The sequence below is a fragment of the Anarhichas minor genome, unplaced genomic scaffold (genome assembly GCF_050575085.1).
Source record: "Anarhichas minor isolate MPS153535 unplaced genomic scaffold, ASM5057508v1 ptg000087l, whole genome shotgun sequence".
NCBI lineage: Eukaryota > Metazoa > Chordata > Actinopteri > Perciformes > Anarhichadidae > Anarhichas > Anarhichas minor.
This window is the reverse complement of record NW_027466533.1, coordinates 1,177,648-1,197,976: the sequence shown is the minus strand read 5'-3', so window position 1 is coordinate 1,197,976 and position 20,329 is coordinate 1,177,648. Positions and strand designations below refer to the sequence as shown.

General features: G+C 42.3%; 1 protein-coding gene across 1 annotated transcript in view; it reads right to left on the bottom strand.

The window, feature by feature from the left end:
- Nucleotides 1–2,715: 2,715 nt before the first annotated feature.
- klf7b (Kruppel like factor 7b) overlaps nucleotides 2,716–20,329 on the bottom strand; it is a 74,399-nt gene continuing 56,785 nt past the window's right edge. Inside the window, exons 3-4 of the mRNA XM_076081908.1 lie at nucleotides 16,259–16,382; nucleotides 2,716–6,828 (exon numbers count right to left, since the gene is read on the bottom strand). Coding sequence (XP_075938023.1) covers nucleotides 6,777–6,828; nucleotides 16,259–16,382 — 176 coding nt within the window. The 3' untranslated portion in view covers nucleotides 2,716–6,776. The remainder of the gene's footprint in view (nucleotides 6,829–16,258; nucleotides 16,383–20,329) is intronic.

Genomic DNA, 20,329 nt, shown 5'->3' with positions numbered 1-20,329 from the left:
CACACAGAGAGATCTGTGCGTAAGATCTCCCGCTATTTACAAAAGCTTCCTTCTTCAGGGTGATATGGTAGAAAACTGTGGAGACTGAAGCGTGGTCCCTTTAAAGGACTGTGTCCAAACAACTGGCTGTGGTCAAAGATGATGTCTGAAGGCTGTTTTCTCACTGGGTTTGTTGGTTTGGGGTTCCGAATTCTGCGAGGATGCCAGTAATGACTTTGTCATGACATGCGGACAAGTTTTTCCTCGTGGAGTACGAACTGCTTTCTGACCGCAGACGAACTGCGCTAAAGTTTGTCAACAGTTCACCTTTCGGACGACCTCATTCAGGTGGTTTGGGCGCAGTTTTTTTTGCACTTGAGAAAACTTTGTATTTTTGGGCAAACCATTTCCGCATTCAGACTAACCTGCCAGTGTGTAAGCGTCCTCAATAAATCCCAAAGGATAGAACTTCTCCTCTGGATTTATTAACCATTTGATGTTTAGGAATGGTCTCCAGCCCGCCTGTGACTTTGAAATATGACATCAACTATTCGCAGTGTGCTCAGAAGCTAACTTAAAGTAAAGCCTCTTCACTCCTGCCTAGAAGACCATGAGAACATTATTTTACATTTGTGAACAATGAGTTCAGCTCCAGCTGACAGTAGACAAGAGACTGAGAACGTTATGAAGCGCGAAGAGTCGGAGTGTACCGGTAATTAAGATTTAATGGGACGATCATAAGAAAAACAATCCCTCTCCTTCCACCTTGCATCCAACGCTCCTCTTCTGCGTCTCTGCCCTCTCGGCTCTTTCCTCTACATCTACTACATTCACAGCAGTTAACTTGCAAATATGCATATCTTTGGGGCAAAACGTGTAAAGTGTGCATTCAGCATTCCTGTGGCTGATAGTGCATGGACAACTGCTGTGGACAGAGAGGGAGAGATGGGGTGAGGATGGAGGAAGACAAGCATGGCCCTTTAACTGTGAAGGAAGAGGGAGGGTTTGGAGACACAGAGTGGATTTTATATCTGTAGGGCCTTTGCAGATAAATGGTAATTTATTTTATCCCTAATCCATGAGATAAAACGCACAGGCTGATTTAATGATTTGAATATTCATGCAGGGAACTTCTTTGTTCACATCGTAGTTTAGTCTATGTAACAAACATCTCGCTGTCTCCTGGCATTTCTCGATGCTAACGGGATCTTCTATTTGTTCCACATCAGATCTGTCCACTGGGTACATGGCGCTGGAATCGGTCCGGGCTCAAGGTCCCTGTTGTTTTTTTTTCTCCAGACCACTGAGTTTCCCTGTGACCCAGAGCTATCTCATTAGCTGAACTGCGACTAGAGAAGAGGACCCGGGAGTGCTAATGCTAATCAGAGCTGTGGGACAGCTGCTAGTTGGCCTGGAGGACCCTGAGGGACGATGGAAGACCCGTAGCAACACTGTGACAGAAAACCTGCTTCAACACGAAGGAAGCTAAAGTATTTTTGAAGGGACTTTGAGATCTGTCCGATGTCAAGATGGATTTTACTGAAAGAGAAGAACTGTGAGTTGTATTTGCTGCACACTCGTCTTTGTTGTTCTGGACACAATTGATCAATGTGTCATTCCTAAAAAGATTACAGAAATGTCCTGAAAGTGACGCCTTCCTTCGAGTGTACTTTAAGTAACAGTGTGTAGCATTTAAAGGGCTCCATTGGCAGAAATGGAATGTAAGTGTTTTTTCAATGCCTTCAAATGAGCCGTTTATTTCTAAATGTGGAGCGGTTCCTCTTTACGGAAATGGACGCTATTTTTTTCGACAGGAGCCCAGAACGGACAAACCAAACACTGGCTCTAGATAGGGCAATTCACTTTTTTGCATACCATTGGCAGTTGCCATTGGCCTGTTATTTACTTTAGTATGATTGATTTTATCTCCCATTGGCATTCCACGAAGGCCCGTCCTACTCTGCCTCCGATTGGCTAGCACTCTTTGCCATCTTCTCAGAATTTCTTAAGTTTATTGCTGATGAACAAGATTGGTGGGAGGTTGGTAGGGTTTATCATTTTAATTCAGATGTGGATGTTTTCATGAGGATGGCAGCCTTCTTGTATAGTGCTTGTATATGCACTTTGCCTATATGGATGGAATACAATTAAAAAGTCAATTGGAGAATTCAATTTTGATTTGGTGTCATAATTCAAATAAATGTTACATTTAATGTTGATATGGCACATTGATTAACAAGAACATTTAAAAATGGCATGTCATATCAAAAAGGTTGCTAACCCTTGTCCTACACGCTTGGCACACGGGAAGTTTCAGTTGGTGGCAATCTGCAAACTCACCGCTAGATGCCGCCACATCCTACACACTGCACCTTTAAGGCTCATCACTTTCGTTGTTTATTGATTTTTAACCGAGACATATCGTAATCTTTTACAAAAAACATCAATTTAAATTGTTATTCAATTTCAGTTTTGAGTCACTATGCATGAAAACGTTTGCCACTGCAAGAAGACACTGACTGATCCGATTTTTTTGTAAAGTAGTTATTCTTGTGCCCTTACCAGCTCAGAAAATACTGTTACTAAACATTTTAGTTTTTATGATGTAAGTGGCATCTTTAAGATCTGATTTACATCCAGATATTTGTATTATTCTTTTTTTCCCATCTTTCAATAATCTAGTAAATGTCCCTCAGAAAACAACCACTTAAACTAGTCTGGCAGAGAGGAGTCTGATTTTAGCGTCTTTTAATACAAAGTGCAAGTTTTCATCTCTTTTGACTCAAGTCATCAAGCTCCATGACTTGAAATAATGAATGAATATGAGTATGAACGAATGAGGGGTCTGAACAAAAACCTAATAAACACATTGTTAGCCATTGCTTAGATTAACAGCATTTTCAAACAGGAAATGCATCAACCAACATTTCTCCCACACATGTTCAGCAGTAAAAAAAAATCTGTTATCAACCACTTTGCTGAATCACTGCCTCCCTTACAGTATGCCTAATGGGGACACATACATACGTACACATTCATGCCATCAAAAGCCTCACAAAAGTGCTACGATCCCCATCCCTCTATGATTGTACATCCTGTATAGGAGGGGTCCTTATACATCCGGTCGCATGTCTCAACATTTTAGCGTGACTTTGCATCATCCAAGCTGAAGAAAAACAACCATCAATAGAGCTTCAGTAACAGAAACCGAACAATGAATTGAAATCAAAAGTGAGACGGTGGATTCATCTCAGATGTGGGTTGCTTTACGTCGTATTTAGCAGAAACAGAGAGTTAGTAGAGAAAAAGCTGCCGCTGGATACAGAGGCCTCATATGGAGGCGGTCTCCCGCTGATCTCCCCTGACCGGGGAGACTCTGCCCGTGGCTAAAGGGCAGTTCCACGCTGGAGGTTTTTTGGTATCGATTGTTCGAAGCTGCACCATAAACCCCCTCGAAGGGGAATGTTCTCACTATTTCACCTAATGAAGGCTGGCAAGGTCGACTGGCGCGATGACTGGGCACGCTGGGATGTGAAATCCCCCCGCCAGCTTCAGGGAACCCTACGCCCTCACCCAGCTACACCAGTCAACAGCAGCGAGTGTTAAAACTGTTTGCATGCGCTACGGGGCATATAGGTGGTGGTGGGCGGATGGAGCAGTGGTGTCGGTGTTGGCGGTATCAGCAATGCCCTGATTGCAAGGAGAGATTCTTTTTTTGTCCTGCAACCATTAGGCGAAGGAAGCAGGCGTTGTGGATATGTGCTCGCCACAGTTTTATATAATTTATCATTTTATACATTGGACATTTTAGCATTAAGGGTTTACATTCAGTTCACAGATAAAAGTCTATTGAGAAAACCCCCCAGCAGGCCATGTGTGTTTTTTGAAGACATGCTCATAAACACTCGGTCACAACAAGAAGTTGGAAAACGACAGTCCTACATCCCTTGTTGCAGTTGTACCACAGATGTATAATAAGACCGGTATCCAGATCTTATAATACATCCATGTCTTGCACGCATTGCCCCAAGCTAGCTAGTTGGCTTCGTGTTACTAGCTAGCAAGCTAGCAAACGGCTGTTAGCAAACCATCCCACAGGCCTTTGGCATCAACAAGTATTTTATTCACTTCCTTGATGTGCTAATTAGAATGCCAAAATTAAATTCGGCACAGAGATTTAATTTGCTACCTTGAGGTGTTCAAATTAATTTCATTGATATATCACCAACATGAATGCAGGGGGTTACCACAAGACTCAATCCTCAACAACAATATATATGTTATGGGAAAGAAGTTTGAGGAGCTTGTGATCCCAATGACAGTTTGTCTATATGAAAATCTATTTTTTTTTAAATAACTGTTTTCCACAAATGTTTCTGTCGATTTCGTCACTTTTTTCACCGGACTTTCAATTATTGGAAAACTGATTTCCCAGATTTCCAGGTCAAGACATTCAAATTCACTGTACACGAGAGGCAGGGTAGAAAAGTCTATGAAGATTATTGGCATGTTTTCAACATGCTTTGCAAAAAAAGACCTGCTGCAATTGTTTTACTTATATTTATTATTCGACGAAAGCAGTGGTTTATACCCTCAATCATAACCAACGACGTTACCGGAATCTCTGAAGCGAAAGCGCTGCTTAAATGAGAGGCACAAACTGTAGCGAGGGATATGTGGGTGATTGCTGGACCCGAGAACAAGGTGATTTGTCACTTCAAAGGATTTGGAATCGTTTGTTACCTCCAGCCGAGAGCTAAGATACTCTTCTACTAAACAACAGTTGCTAAATTCCTACTGTGAAAAAAGATCTGGGAGCAGAACATATAATTCCAGGAAGAGTGTGTGTGTGTGTGTGTCTGTGTGTGTACATGAGCTCGTGTGTGTGTGTTCGCAATAAAGCCTGCCATGCAGTGTTTTGTTTTCCAACTCTGTTCATTCGTTTAATAATTATTTTCCGAAATCTTATTAGTCTTATCTCAAGATGAGCCGTGAGCAAAGAAACCGCAGTGTAAGTCTGTGTGTTGACGGAGTATGTGTTCTTGTTCTCTATACAATGTGTTAGCGCGAGACAGAAGTGTTTTTTGTGTCATTTTTTTTTCCAAGTCTTTTTATGAGTTTTTTTTTTTCTTTGAATTCATTTTTTTTCAGCTGTAGAAAAGAAAAGAAAAAAAGCACAGATAACATTGAAAAAAAAAGTCAGTGCAGTCAATGTTTACGAAAACAGGCAAATTCGACCGGGCCGACGTGACCGCGTCTGTTCGGCACCGCCACACAAAGGTTTCGGCTGGTGCCTTGAGTCCCACGCAAGTGAGCAAAAAGCTGCTCCTCAGCCTCCGCTCGTGCCCCGCAGTGCTGCCCGGCGAGATGAGATCTCGGGAGTCTGTGAAAGGGCTCCATGACGACTCTCAGAATCAACAAAAAAAGCATAAAAAGAAGAAGAGAAAACAGGTTTTCCATTTTTCCAGCGAGTCCTCCGCCTGACTCCGGTAAGAGTGCGAGACCACAAAGGGTCATGCAAAGGGTTTCGCTTTTCAGCTGGAGTGAATCGCGGGGCAGAAAGAGCAGCGCTGAAAAAAACAAAGAAACCTGAAGACCTCTCCGCTTTTATTTTAGTCCAAAAAAGTACAAATCCCTTTTCTGAGTGTTGGTATGATTCTTTTTTTGTTGTTGTTCATCCACTGGTTGCTTACAGACTGCAGAAACAGAGCCGGTGCACATGGGGATTAAAAGACCAACAACGCTCTCCTTCTCATCCCACACATTCGGTTGAAGTCATTTTAAAGATTTTTTTTTTCTTTTCTTTTTCCTCAAACACAATTCAGTGAGTTTTAAGACGTTTTCTCCAAGAGACAAAAAAAGAACAAAGTGTCATTCTTTGCAATAACCACAATAAGAATAATTATCGTCCTCTAAGTAGAAAAAAAGGGAAGAAAGTGTCGCTGCGCATTTCTGTCAGATGTCCTGCGGAGGCGGCAGGCGTCTCTGCGTAGGTGAGAGATGCAAACACCCACCGGAGGAGAGCCTGAGAGCTGACCAACCAGGCCCCATGGGTGCGCCGAAAAACACCCAGCGTCCGAGCCCTGATTGTCAGCTATGCTGGAAGTCAATCTTGACAGTCTCTCTCCTGCAGATTGGTTGTTGTTTTCTTCACATAGATTACTGAAGCTGACTGCGGCAGATGATGGTTTCTGATGTTCCGTGTATGAGAAATATTGAAAAAACAATGAAAAAAGTTGAGTATTTGATTTCAAAAGCCGGTAAAGCACTAACAACGGACTATATGGATATTTAAAGTATCTCTTTACCTAAAGTGTTCTTTATAGTTGAAACACACTGACTACAGAGAAAGAAAAAAAGCGGCGTAATGTTTTGATCAAGTAAGATAAGTATATGTTGGTTTGGCAGTGTCCAAGCCCCCAGAGCCACACGAGAGAGCCGGGGTTTACCGGGATGATGCATTCAAAGACGGGTTTGTTGGTCGTTCACTATTGCAAGTGTGTAGTTTTAAAGAAAAAAACAACAATCTAGCTACTCCTCGTTTCCCTCCAGCCGCCGCCTCCATGGAGAGGGCCGTCGTTGCATTTGATCTTCGCAGCCCTCTCAGGTGGATGCGCCGCCCCGCAGGCGTTATGGCCGCCGGCTGGTTTATGGACGGGGTGAACGAGGCGGGCAGTTGGTAGCTTGAGTGCCCATCCTTCTCTCCTCCTATTTCCTCCTCCTCCTCCTCCTCCTCCTCCTCCTCCTATTTCTCCTCTTGCTTCTTCCACCTTCTCCCTGTCCTTTTCTTTTTGCCCTCAGATGTGCCTCTTCATGTGCAGGGCCAGGTGGTCCGACCGAGAGAAACACCTGCAGAGAGAAATGGAGAACGCACGTCAATCCAACACCCTGAATATGCATGAAACATGCACGGAAAATACAGGAAAAGGAGACATTTTAAGACATTTTAAGCTGAACATGTATTAATGCTTGGAAAGTGAAAAAGAAAACAGAACACAGCAGACTTATTTAAAAAAAAATTAAATAACAATAAACAGTAAAGAAATCAGCCTTTATACATCTAAAAGCCTGCTGCCAATTTAAAGAGGTGCAAAAGCACAATTTGAAAAGATAACCAGAATACATCAGGCAAGTGTTACTGGTCAATGCCCCCCCTGATCTACCCACTGGCTCTGTATATATCTTGGTAGCTCTCCATTATCCCAGGCCCCTTGAACCCCACACCGGCTACGCGTATTAGCTGGAAATGTTCCACACTCCCAGCCTCCCTACTTTACACGTTGGCCCTGTGTTTACTGGGAACTGCTCGGCTCACTCCATGGCTCTGTGTATACTTGTCAGTCCCACGCCCCCTGAACCCTCCACCGTGCACTCTGGTTTAAACACAAGTGAACATTTACGCAGTATTTTCAAGGTGGTGGAAACATACATATACAGTTGTGTGAAAAAGTGTTTGCCCCGTTCCTGATTTCTTATTTTTTTTCATGTTTGTCACACTTAAATGTTTCAGATCATCAAACAAATTTAAATATTAGACAAAGATAACACAAGTAAACACAAAATGCAGTTTTTAAATGAAGGTTTTTATTATTAAGTGGGAAAAAAAATCCAAACCTACATGGCCCTGTGTGAAAAAGTGATTGCCCCCTAAACCTAATAACTGGTTGGGCCACCCTTAGCAGCAACAACTGCAATCAAGCGTTTGCGATAACTGGCAATGAGTCTTTTACAGCGCTGTAGAGGAATTTTGGCCCACTCATCTTTGCAGAATTGTTGTAATTCAGCCACATTGGAGGGTTTTCGAGCATGAACCGCCTTTTTAAGGTCATGCCACAGCATCTCAATCGGATTCAGGTCGGGACTTTGACTAGGCCACTCCAAAGTCTTCATTTTGTTTTTCTTAAGCCATTCAGAGGTGGACTTGCTGGTGTGTTTTGGATCATTGTCCTGCTACAGAACCCAAGTGCGCTTCAGCTTGAGGTCACGAACAGATGGCCGGACATTCTCCTTCAGGATTTTTTGGTAGACAGCAGAATTCATGGTTCCATTTACCACAGCAAGTCTTCCAGGTCCTGAAGCAGCAAAACAGCCCCAGACCATCACACTACCACCACCATATTTTACTGTTGGTATGATGTTCCTTTTCTGAAATGCCGTGTTACTTTTACGCCAGATGTAATGGGACATACACCTTCCAAAAAGTTCAACTTTTGTCTCGTCAGTCCACAGAGTATTTTCCCAAAAGTCTTGGGGATCATCAAGATGTTTTCTGGCAAAACTGAGACGAGCCTTTATGTTATTTTTGCTCAGCAGTGGTTTTCGTCTTGGAACTCTGCCATGCAGGCCATTTTTGCCCAGTCTCTTTCTTATGGTGGAGTCATGAACACTGACCTTAATTGAGGCAAGTGAGGCCTGCAGTTCTTTGGATGTTGTTCTGGGGTCTTTTGTGACCTCTTGGATGAGTCGTCGCTGCGCTCTTGGGGTAATTTTGGTCGGCCGGCCACTCCTGGGAAGGTTCACCACTGTTCCATGTTTTCGCCATTTGTGGATAATGGCTCTCACTGTGGTTCGCTGGAGTCCCGAAGCTTTAGAAATGGCTTTGTAACCTTTTCCAGACTGATAGATCTCAATTACTTTGATAAACCACAGTTAATTTATGTTTTAACAGGGGGGGCAATCACTTTTTCACACAGGGCCATGTAGGTTTGGATTTTTTTTCCCCCTTAATAATAAAAACCTTCATTTAAAAACTGCATTTTGTGTTTACTTGTGTTATCTTTGTCTAATATTTAAATTTGTTTGATGATCTGAAACATTTAAGTGTGACAAACATACAAAAAAATAAGAAATCAGGAAGGGGGCAAACACTTTTTCACACAACTGTATATGCAGAGTTGGCATTCTGTTAGTTGAGAATCTAAGGCCCTGTCCACACTACTCCGTTTTTACTCCGTATTTGCTACGTTTACACTGAGCGGCCACACTACGCCGGAGTTTTGGAGCACCCTAAACGGAGGAGTCTGAAAACTCCGCCGAGGTTGGAGGTATTTGAGAACTCCGGGGTTGCGTTTGCGTGTGGACGGTCGGATACGGATGTGCTTAGAAAAAATTACGCCCACACCCGTGTTCGCTACTGGATTGGTTCTTGGCAACCATGACGTCTCCGTCCCTGATTCGTCACACTCACTATCACGTGACCCGTACCCGGAAGAAAACAAACTGGGCTACCAGCGATTCATTTCAACATGGATAACTAATTGCAAGCGTTGCTGCTAGCACAACAGCTACATGATGTTGCTGCTAACACAACAGCTAGCAGCTGTTGTGCAGTAAAAGTCTGCATTTCTGTGGAGGAAGCAGCTGTTATTGGAGTGATTAGCGAGCAGCTCGTTGTTTTTAGATTCTAATGAGAAGACATGCTGCACTAACGTTTTACTTCTTCCGTTTGGTAGCCTTGAGAGACCTTAGTCTGTAAATATGTATTTATGAAGAATGAAAAGATGTACGTAGATATATTCTATTCGCGTGTTTAGTATAACATTTGTGTTGTATTAAATGCTAATCGCGGTTAGCATTTCTCTATTGGCGGTAATGTTAAAATTAGCTTAGAAGCTAGCTAGGCGGACATGATGTTCAGAGCTACTAGTGAGAACAGACATCAACAACACGGAGGAAACGAGTGAGAGACCACATTGATGGACCCATAATCTAGTAAACGTTTATGTGTAAGTGTTGATGTTAAAGTAAATTTGGAGAGAGACAGAGAGAGCGAGAGACCCGCAGCGCTGTAACTACGTCTGAAAAATAAAACTTTCCACGAACTGTCTGTTTGAGTTTATAGAGGGAGATTTCAGAGGAAGATCTTAAGTATCAAATACAACCTTTCATTATTAAAGACTACTTTATTACTCTGTCGTATTTTGTTTTGTTTAACTAAGCAAGCAATCCACTTCCTGTTTACACCGTCACGCGCATGCCCAGTGTACGTTAATAGTCGTGCTGTCCGCCTTCGAAGGCTGCTGTGTGGAAGCAGATCAACTCGAGAATGATGCTGAAACTCCCGTGTGGACGGAGATCGTTTCTATTTGACAAATCTGCATCCAAGGAGAAACGGAGTAGTGTGGACAGGGCATAAGTGACCTGTGATTAGGGCTGGGTATTAAAAAGGATTAAAAATGACAATGCCAGTGCCATTACCAGTACCTTTAAAGTAATACCGATACCAAAAAAATACTTAATTTGATGCCCAGCTGTGTGTATATCACTGGCTAACTAATTTCCACCTCGCTTCACAACGTTCATACAGTCGTTACCCACGGTGTCAGGACTGCGTTGTTGTCACCCTATGGTTCCCCCTTAGGTTAAAACGGTTAGCTCTGTCAGCACTCTTGCCATCGCTGGTACAGTTAGCACTGTTAGCTGCTAGCCATTGGCTCAGACATCACCGTGTGCAGAGCCATGAAAATGGTCATATATTTCCCAGATCTGGGCACAGAAAGTTACAATTGAAGGTATCAGTAGACTGGAGAAGTTTCGATACTACTTGGCACTGGGTTGTTTCGGTCGATACCTTAAAAGGTATCGAGTGCCGATACCCAGCCCTACCAGTGATGCACGCACTAGCTACACAAGCTAACTAGCTAATGTGTAACATTAAGACAATGATTAGCTAGTCTCTCAGTCCAGGTTTAGTTAGAACTCTGGACTAATGCAAGATGGAAAGCAATGGATCGACACTGACAACAAAATACCCATTAGCTTGGCATACTGCATACTCAGTCAAGCCATAATTAAAATAATCATTTATTATTGAAAATGTATGAAAGAAAATATGGGGGATTCAGTTTGAACGGGCTTGAATGCAGCGGAAATAAATATAATAATGGTATTAATTTATAATTGTATTGCAGCAGTATAATACACTGGGGTGTCAGGTGTGACCCTGTGGCAGGAGGGCCCCTTATGCAGAATTTTGCAAAGCTGAAAGGTAAGAGAATTATCTCAACATGTATAGGAGAGCTGACGGCTTAAAACACAAATGTATGAATGCAGAGAACTGCAGAGATTTTCAACCTCTTCGTTATAAACGACAGTGAACTTCAATAGTCTTACTTCATTATGTCACACCAGTGAAACCCAAACGTAGAGATGAATACGGGCCAATTCAGGCTCAGTGACTTCCTAAATACGACTCAAACACGACCATAAATCACAGCCAGACCTCCACAGCTCTGCAGTCAGTCCTCGAGCTCCGAGTACAATACTATTGTAGAAACTAATTAGATATGCATCGTGAACAGGGACACTAATGCAGACAGGCTGGCAGTACTCTCTGATGCCGGACAATTTAACTCAGCAGTGACTGCACCGGGTGCGAGAGAGAGACATAAAACCAGGTGCTGGTTGATGAGTAATATAAGAATCGCAATGTCACGAGCGTTTTAATTTAATTACACTATTAAAGCTGAACATTCCCAATAAAAATGAATCGCAAATGATATGACTAAAGGAGAGGCAAAACAAAATGTGGGCGAGGATAAAATGAGAAATTAAAAATTCAATTTGCCAGAGGCTTTATTCATTATTAATTAGTCAGGGCTATTCTATGTGTGTGTGTGTGTGTGTGTTTAGGCAGGCTATCCAGATGCAAGTAGACAGAGCTCAACACTCAAAAGTACAATAGAAAGTTTTGCACACTGCAGCAAACTCTTCGGTCTCTCAGATGGTTCCTTCTCCTTATATCAGTCTTCAGATCCTGCAGGAAACTTCATTGAGCGTTCAGTAATTAGGGTGCAACGTCACATTGAGTTGGAAAATTTAAGAAACCGGTTAAAAATGTTTAACTCGAGCAAGAAGTTGTCCTCACAAATTCATTTGAAAGGAGATCTTTGACCAGCCTAAAGTCCTGTGCATAAACCTGTGAGTGCTATATTCAGATATATTCTGTACATGTCCAGTCGAACAAATCTCAGCTGTTTAAGCCTATGACATCATCAGCCTAATTGATGCTGCTGAGCAATGACCAAAAAAAGAGAGCTTAAAACAGTAAAATAGGTCTCTGTTTTCAGTCTTAAAATATTGCCCACTAGCTGTAATAATAGGTTTCACAACATTACCCACGTGTTACAATGTTTACCGCAACCTTTGTATGACCAAGTGTTACAGCATTTATCGCAACGATTTCCCACCATTCACTACGTTAATCATATGTTGCAACGTTATCCGTGACCATTTCACATGTTAACCACTTGTTATTACGCTAACCGCAACCGCTTCACAACATTAATCACGTGTTACAACTTTAACCGCGACTGTTACGCAACGTTACCCATGTGTTACAACGGGAATCGTGTGTTACAACGTTAGCCGTGACCGTTTCACCCAGTAAACCACTTGTTACAACATTTACCGCGACAGTTTCACAACATTAATTACGTGTTACAACGTTAACCGACTTGTTTCACTTTGTTAAGCACGCGGAAAGTTCTGCGGTATGATACCAGAGGCTTCTGCCCAAGCTGCAAAATATGATGTGTAGGGGTGTCGTACACAGTTTACACAAGTAAAACAAAAGTTACAGACGTCTAAAACATACATTTTTTGAATAACCGGAAAAGCTTTTGTGTTTCAGTATTGACAGCTTCTAGGATATTAGTTAAAAACACAAAGTGTGGGCAGAACCCCCTTTGACATTTGAAATTTCACAAGTTTTCAGATTTCAACGTACATGATGTAAGTGTACAGTTGAACTTTGCTCTCATCCCTGTTGTCTGTGATCTAGCGTGGCCATGTGGTACCTACTGTACACCTTCACCAATCTGTGTGTGTGTGGCTGGACAGATGGCCATGCCAGTTACTGTGTCACTGCTGGGGCGCGGAGCAGCCAGACCAGCTGGTACCCCCCATACACACACACTCCTCCTTCCCATTCGCCACTTCCCCTCCTCTAAACTCTCCCTTCTCCTCCTCACTTCTTTTTGTCCTCCTCCTCATCACTCCTCCTCCTTCCAGAAACATTGGGGGGTCCCCGCTTGATTAGGCAGGATTAATGACAGACTGCAGAGTGTGTGTGTGTGTGTGTGTGTGTGTGTGTGTGCGGGTGTGTTTCCCCAGGAGAAATTGTGTCAGATTGAACAGCCTATCTAATGTTAACCTCTCCATGGCTGCCACTTTTTGCCATTCTAATGGTAATATTTTAGTGGGCTCCACCCACCACAGATGTGTGCGTGTGTGTGCGTGCATGTGTGTGTACTACTGTAAAGATACATCCTGGTTATGTTAAGCATGTTTCCATTCACTTTGTAATTTGAGCATCAAAAAGCCTCTAGGGCTACCCGAAAGGGATACTGGAAATATGTAAACAAGACTATAGATGCTTTCAGACAATGAGTATTTTGAATAACGGCAGCACAAGGCTGCAGCTATTCACCTTTAATCTCATTACGCAGCTAAATAGAGCCAATTGTAGTAATAAAGGAAATGTTTAGAAATATGACACGATTATACGTCTATACTTATTTTATTTTATATAAATAGATACATATTTGACACGTGCACATTCATCTGCATGTACTGCCCGCGCTGCTGTGACACAGAGCTGGTTGAAAATCGGCCAAGTTTCCCTTGATCGAGTTTGACCTCAGCCACATTGTTTGGGAAATGAAAACAAAGCTTTTGGCCCACTTATATCCAAACACACATCTCTTCCTGCTCTCTGCTCCGTTAGTTCCAGTTGCCCCAAAGTCTTGCTTGATTGGAATCATTTTTTGTAAACGCCCCTGAGTGCAGGATGAGTCATCAAATGTTTGAAATCATTCAACCCTAAGTAGTTCTGTTGCCTAAACGTAACTTCCTGTGGAGACGGAAGTTTATTTTGAAAAGACCCTATGCACGCAACGAACGTAAATTGACACGCCGTCCCTTGCCACGTCCAAAATTGTCACTAGAGGGGTTCGTAGAGCGGCATAGTTTGAAGCTTCAGAGCAGTGAGAATGCGTTGGCTGTGATTGGATGTTCCTCACTGAAATGCCCCTCGGAAGTTGTAGTTTACTTCTCGCTGCACATTTTTGTGTACACCGACGTGTACCTCTGACTTTCAATCGGAAGAAGCTGATAGAAGCTGGTATAACACGGATGTTCATGCTTTGCAGTGATGATTCTATCTAGGAGAGTTTCACGAGAACTCCAACTGCAAGTCAGCAACACTGTCAATGCAGAAAATGAACATTTATGCTCAGAAATACCTTCAGTACTTTGATGTACGCAGTTACAATGCATGTTACGCCTGTGTCATTGTTACATCTGGACCTTTAAATGTTGACGTTTGACTTTGCGTCTAAGCGTCTTTGCGTTCTGCACGCGCGCGTGTGTGTGTGTATGTCGAGTCTCCGCACACTGCGTTTGTGTGTGAGCCAAGAAGGAGCTAATACAGTCCCAGCTCTCAGCCAGGATTAGAAGCTTCCAGCAGGTTTCTGGAGGGGTTTATGTCTAAAACCCAAACTAGAGGGAACCCGCTACAGCCAATTACACTGTCTCTAGGGCAAACGCGCGTGTGTGTGTGTGATGTTCACCAGAAAAGGTAGTGCGGGCACACACATATACAGAGAGTGTGTATGTTAAAGTGGAGCTGGCATCTGGTGCCAGTCAATTAGCTGTGACCAGTCTGCCAAGAGCCAGAATCCATTTAACTGCCAGCACAGGGGCATGAGTAAGCACACGCACACACACACTCTACCTCCAGGACCAAACAGAGACGCTGTGACGTCCCTGGCTTTTGTCCACAGGGAGATTTAGTTAGCTTTCATTTTGAAACACACACCGCATCATCTTTTTTTCTTTTTCTGCCTTTGTTTTCCACCGAGGTCAAACTGCGGCAGACATGACTGGGTGAAGAAAAACGCAGTGATGCAGGATCAAGAAGTAAAATCTTCCACCACTGGTTGTACAGCATGAATCGAAAGCCAATAAGAAGCCAATAATAAAATATTTTTTAAATACATTCCTATGGCTGGCAAAAAACAAAACGTGAATCCATTTTGTATTTAAATTCAACTAAACATTCCTAATCGTTAAATTGACTACACCGCAAGCTACATGCTTGAACCTTTATGGTCCAGATAAGAATTCCCCTGAGCTCCTCCTTTCCTCAACTGTCATTAAGAAATAGATCAAGTCTCTTCTAAACTTCAAACTAACTAATTTCCAGTGTTTTGTCTCTAAAAGTGAAGGACTTTTATTCCCTGTGAGTAAAACAAGAGACTTGAACTGAACCGAAGTGCTACATGAGATGCGTGTAGCGCGAATCCTGAATGAAAACAAACGTTGTTTGATTCATCATTCGTTGGATCCTTTGTGCCAACTGCCTTTTGCCTCAGATGCATTATCAAGAAATGCACAACAAAAGAAAAACTGTTGCCCATGCGATGATGCAGCCCCCCCCCCCCCCCCCCACCCCACTATTGATTTAAAGGAGAAGCATGAAAGAGCTGCGCAAATGTAAATACGCCTATTTGCCGTCTTACCAGATGTCAGTTTGATCGTCTTTCATGTTCCGGGGTGTTCAATGGAGAGACAGGCTAGGTGATGTATTTATCCTAGCTCAGCACAGTCATCTGATTTGTGTATCTTACACACACATTCACTGTGGATTAATGAGATGTTAGCTAACTGTTGGAGCTACAAGAGCCTGTGGCAGTTTTCAGCTTTGTACACATATATATATATATATATATAAATACAAGATTGTTCACTGAGTATTTCTGTTTTGAACAATTGGAAACCCAAAAACAGGAAATTTGAAGACCTGGAAATTGTGATGGGCTCATTTTCTGCAATATTCTTTAAAGATTTTAAAGATGATAAATTGAAATGGCTCTTTTTTTTATTGCAGACATTTTGACTTGCGATACAAGGACCTAGCCATCCTTAATTTGAATATTTACACCTCATCTTTTTCTGCTGTCATGGCTCAAAATATTTCCTGTGAAAGGAGTATTGCCAATTAAAATCGGTAGTTGCAGCCCGATATGTTGACAAAAACTGCCCAAAAATGTGATGCGCTGGCTGACCCGAATCCGATTCTAATGTCCCTGTTTTAGAGACTTGACAAGGAGATCACCTTTTTTTTGGTTTTCGGACTTCTACTCGTGGGGACAAAACGAAGGTTAAACAGAGGTCCTCGACAGGTAAAACGGGCAACGACGTGCTGCGAATGTTAAGGTCACCGTGTGTACGTTGAAGCGTTTGTGTCCAGCGGATGCTGCCGTGTAAGTGTTTGTACCTGTCGCAGTGGTTGCACTTGAATGGCTTGGCTCCGGTGTGTTTGCGGAAGTGTCGCGTCAACTCGTCGCTGCGGGCGAAACGCCAGTCGCAGCCCTCCCATGAGCACTTATAGGGCTTCTCACCTGTGATAGAGAGAGAGAGAGAGATAGAGAGAGAGTCACATTTTATTAAAATTTCTACATCTAATTTCACACATTTAATCTACAGCTGTTCACTAATATATAGGTAACCACCCTTTGCTTTTTCCAGACCCAAACACACACGCCTACACACACACACACACACACAGCCCATGGGCCCGGCAGGCAGGCCAGTTTAAACACAACAGCCATTTCAATGAGCCAATACACTCAATTAGCTGTAAATGAAGTCTTTCAGCACTGCGGCGTGTTAATTCATAATCCTAAATTCACCCTGAAATGAATCTCGCTCCCCCCTACACCCACACACACACCCTGAGGTGGTGGGATCTGAAAATGTAAATGAAGTTTCATCCCCCACTTCACCAGATGGGAGGAGAGATGCTCTATTGTTCTCAGCCTGTAGTTATCTCTCCACGATAGAAAGCCTTCCAGCTGTGTGTGTGCGTGTGTGTAGCGTGTAGTGTGAGCAGACTGTCTTCAGATGGGACGTGATGATCTCGGACTGCCTGTATGAGAGTGGGTTTCTCTCTGTGAGCAGATAATTCAGAAAATCAAATAGCAACCCAAAACGTAAAAGTACAACTAAAATTACTAACAAATTGTGAGCAAAAATAAATGTCATTTTATTCAATGAACGCTTGAGATAAGATTAATTAAAGCTGCTGCAATGGGTTGTTAAACAGTCTCAATTTAATACTGATGCCTCTATACAACCTACATAAGCAGAAGATTGTAATAAGAAGAGAAGAAGATTGTCTATTTCTATATAGTTGTTCTTAATGTCACAGGCTCCGATTCCACGTAAAGTCAGACGAAACAATTTCTGGCAGTAAGACCAGAAGAGCATGTGTTAATATTTACAAAAGCAAAGATTGGCAGGGAGCTGTACTTTAAAATCTTTTATATTTTGTGGTGATGGCTGATACTGGGGCAGGATCTCAGCAAAGAGAAAAAGGAAGGAACTGACAAAAAAAAGCTTGAAAAGGGACAGTGATAGAGCACGGGCGAAAACAAGAGTCGACCTTGGTCGTCCACTCAACAGATGGAGAGAATTTGCGGGATTTAAAAAGGATTCAAAATGGACTCTTGCAAAATGACAGGAGGCCAGGGACAAGTAAAAAAATGAACATTAATAATACTTATCAGATAAAATGAATATATATTTAAGGCCCACGACTCATCGCCGCAGTGGGCTCATTGAAATTAATATACATGGATAGATTATAACCAAGCTATTAAAATCAATACATGAAAATTAAATAAATGTCAAATTTTAGGAATACTGCTGAAGACGAAACACATTTCTCCACTGCACACTCTCAAACTGGCCAAACCTAAATGCAGACCCCCGGTGTCAGTCACGGTGTGTGTGTGAGAGAACTGGGGGGTGCTAACTATAATTGGGGTCTTAATGACTCTTGATGGGGAGTAACACAGCAGTTTACAGTCAGTTAGCCAGATGTCCTGCCAGTCCCTCCACCCTCATCACAGCACACACCAGTCTCCCAAAAAAGGAGACAAACACGCAACAGGCCAAAAACAAAGTGGAACAACTGTGAAAACTGAAGTATTTCACAATACGGTGGAAACGAGGATTGGATACTAAAGGCTGTTTTCACAGGTATGTTAGTTTTTAATCAGGATTTTGGAATTAAAACAGTTAACCTGGTTCCAGATGTCTGCATTGCCACCCACATCTTGATTTTTAATAGATTCAAATCGGTCTGGTGTCGAGCTCACTGATATGCAAAAAAACAACCAGGAATAACAATTCATCATCTTCCTGTCTCTGAACAAGGGAAAAAGGTTTTGCGTGCGATTGATTCGCACCTCAACATATTTGTTCGAACTGTTGCTTTTTGTCATGAATACTTTCACATAGATATTATATATATATATATTTATGTGGTGAAAAAACGTAATATTTTTAATGTAAATTTGTAATGTTATGCGTTTGGAGCTTTCGCACTGCGAATAAAAGCCTCATCCAATCACGCAGTGTGGAACTGACATTTTCAAAACATACACTACAGTGTCCAACAAAAGCAGACCAGATCCACACCTCCCGTTCTTACATTTCACAATAAAAGCCCTGTACAGTCATATACACTGGGTAATTCATTGCACTTCACTAAAAGGACACTCAATAAAATAGCTGACAGTAGCTAATTCTGTACAACAGTTTACCTCAGACAGACCAGCTGCTCTGGGTCAATAGGATCTGGGTAGTTGGTCGTCTACCTGCGCAAATCTATTCAAACCTTTAATTGAAAAACTGTCGCAGATTCCACTGCCGGTATGAATAGTTTTGATGCGAAATATTCGCAGGCAAAGTATTTCTCATTTTACATGTAGTTTCGTATATATTTGTCACGGCCCAGATGTGTGAAGGCCTTAAAAGAGAGCAGTTACTGCTGCTTTTTCAAATGATCTTATTACACCTTCTTGAAAATGTTCTAGTGCTAGTCGAAGGAAACACTTATTTTATTTTTTTAAATTAGAGTTTGTTTTTCTGAACTGTAATTGCCTTAATTCCCCGTCTTGAATCGTGGTGTCAGAATGACGGAAGCTGTAGAAAATACACCTTCACATGGACCGATATCTGAGGCGCAGAGCAGCTCTGCGAGGTGATGCAACGGCAAGTAAAAAGATGATGTGCTACAGGAACATTCGGCTCCTTTATTCCCCCCCCAGTTCCTGTGTAACTTTGATCAGTGTCGTCTTTCTTCCACAGACACAACGTGACGAGGTGACTCAGTTGTTCTCGGACTAAATGAATCCCAGATCGTGAGAGGTGCCCTCCTGGATTTGCATATTCAAATGCTCTAGTCAAATCTCGTGCCGTCGGTTGCTGATTTCCTCAAAAGGGATCTGGGTTTTGTTTCAGTCTCAACAATGTGCATTTTGGGAGATAGGCCTCCCTCTGTCATCTAGTCTATACTTAATACCAAGATAGCAAATATCAAGTATCCTATCAAGTATCCTCCCTCTCCACGCTAGCTTCTGTTGCACTTGCTTTTGTAATTAATTGGGTTTTGTCATTAAGGGTTACTTTCATGCTGACATATGCTCTTTAAGGTGTTCTATCCATATTCTAGCTAAATTAGCATTAGTATAGCCATAACGTCGGTTGGGGCTGAAGACTACAAGTCAGAAAATAAAATAAATCTGGGATAGTGGAGCAATGAATTGAAATGATGAAATTGAGTAACAGAAGAGTTCCTGGTGCTTTTTTAAAATTTCATGAAAACTTGCACTAGTGAACTCACCTGACCTCTGCAGTACACTCCTCAACTCTGCTGGAGGCTACATTAGCCTCTACTAGCATATCACACCTGAAACTCATGCTTTGTCTCAATTCGAATACTTCCGTTACACTTAAGTACACTGTGTACATGATGTACTTAATTGCGTAGTGCGTGAATCTCCACAGGGTAGTGTTGTGCACTTTCCATCAATAAAGACTGCAACATTTGACCTTTTCTTCTTCGTCTTTGTAACGGCATATTGTAACCGGAGAGAGCATTATCGCGAAACATTTGACCACGATTGTCGGCCGCCACAATATCTGCTGGCCTGTTTGCTCACTTGATAAATGTATAAACTGTATTCTGGCGTTCACTGGAGCTGCAGCTTCCTCGGCTGCCTTTTTCACAAGTTTGGTGGTCCCTCCCTTTCCGCTGTATGTAGCCAAGATGGTGGCCATTTAGGGTAAGAAGTTATGACCGTTATTAGAACACTATCCGGGTACACTGCACTGAACACAATAGCAAGTGCAAGTACGGAAGAACACAAATTGTGACAAAGCGTCAGACAAAACTGTTGGAAGTCGAGTTGCATTGTGGGTAATGTAGATGCCAGGTTTTGGATTAGAAGATGAATTCGTGTTCTATTCATATCTATTTTTTAAACTATCCATCATGAGT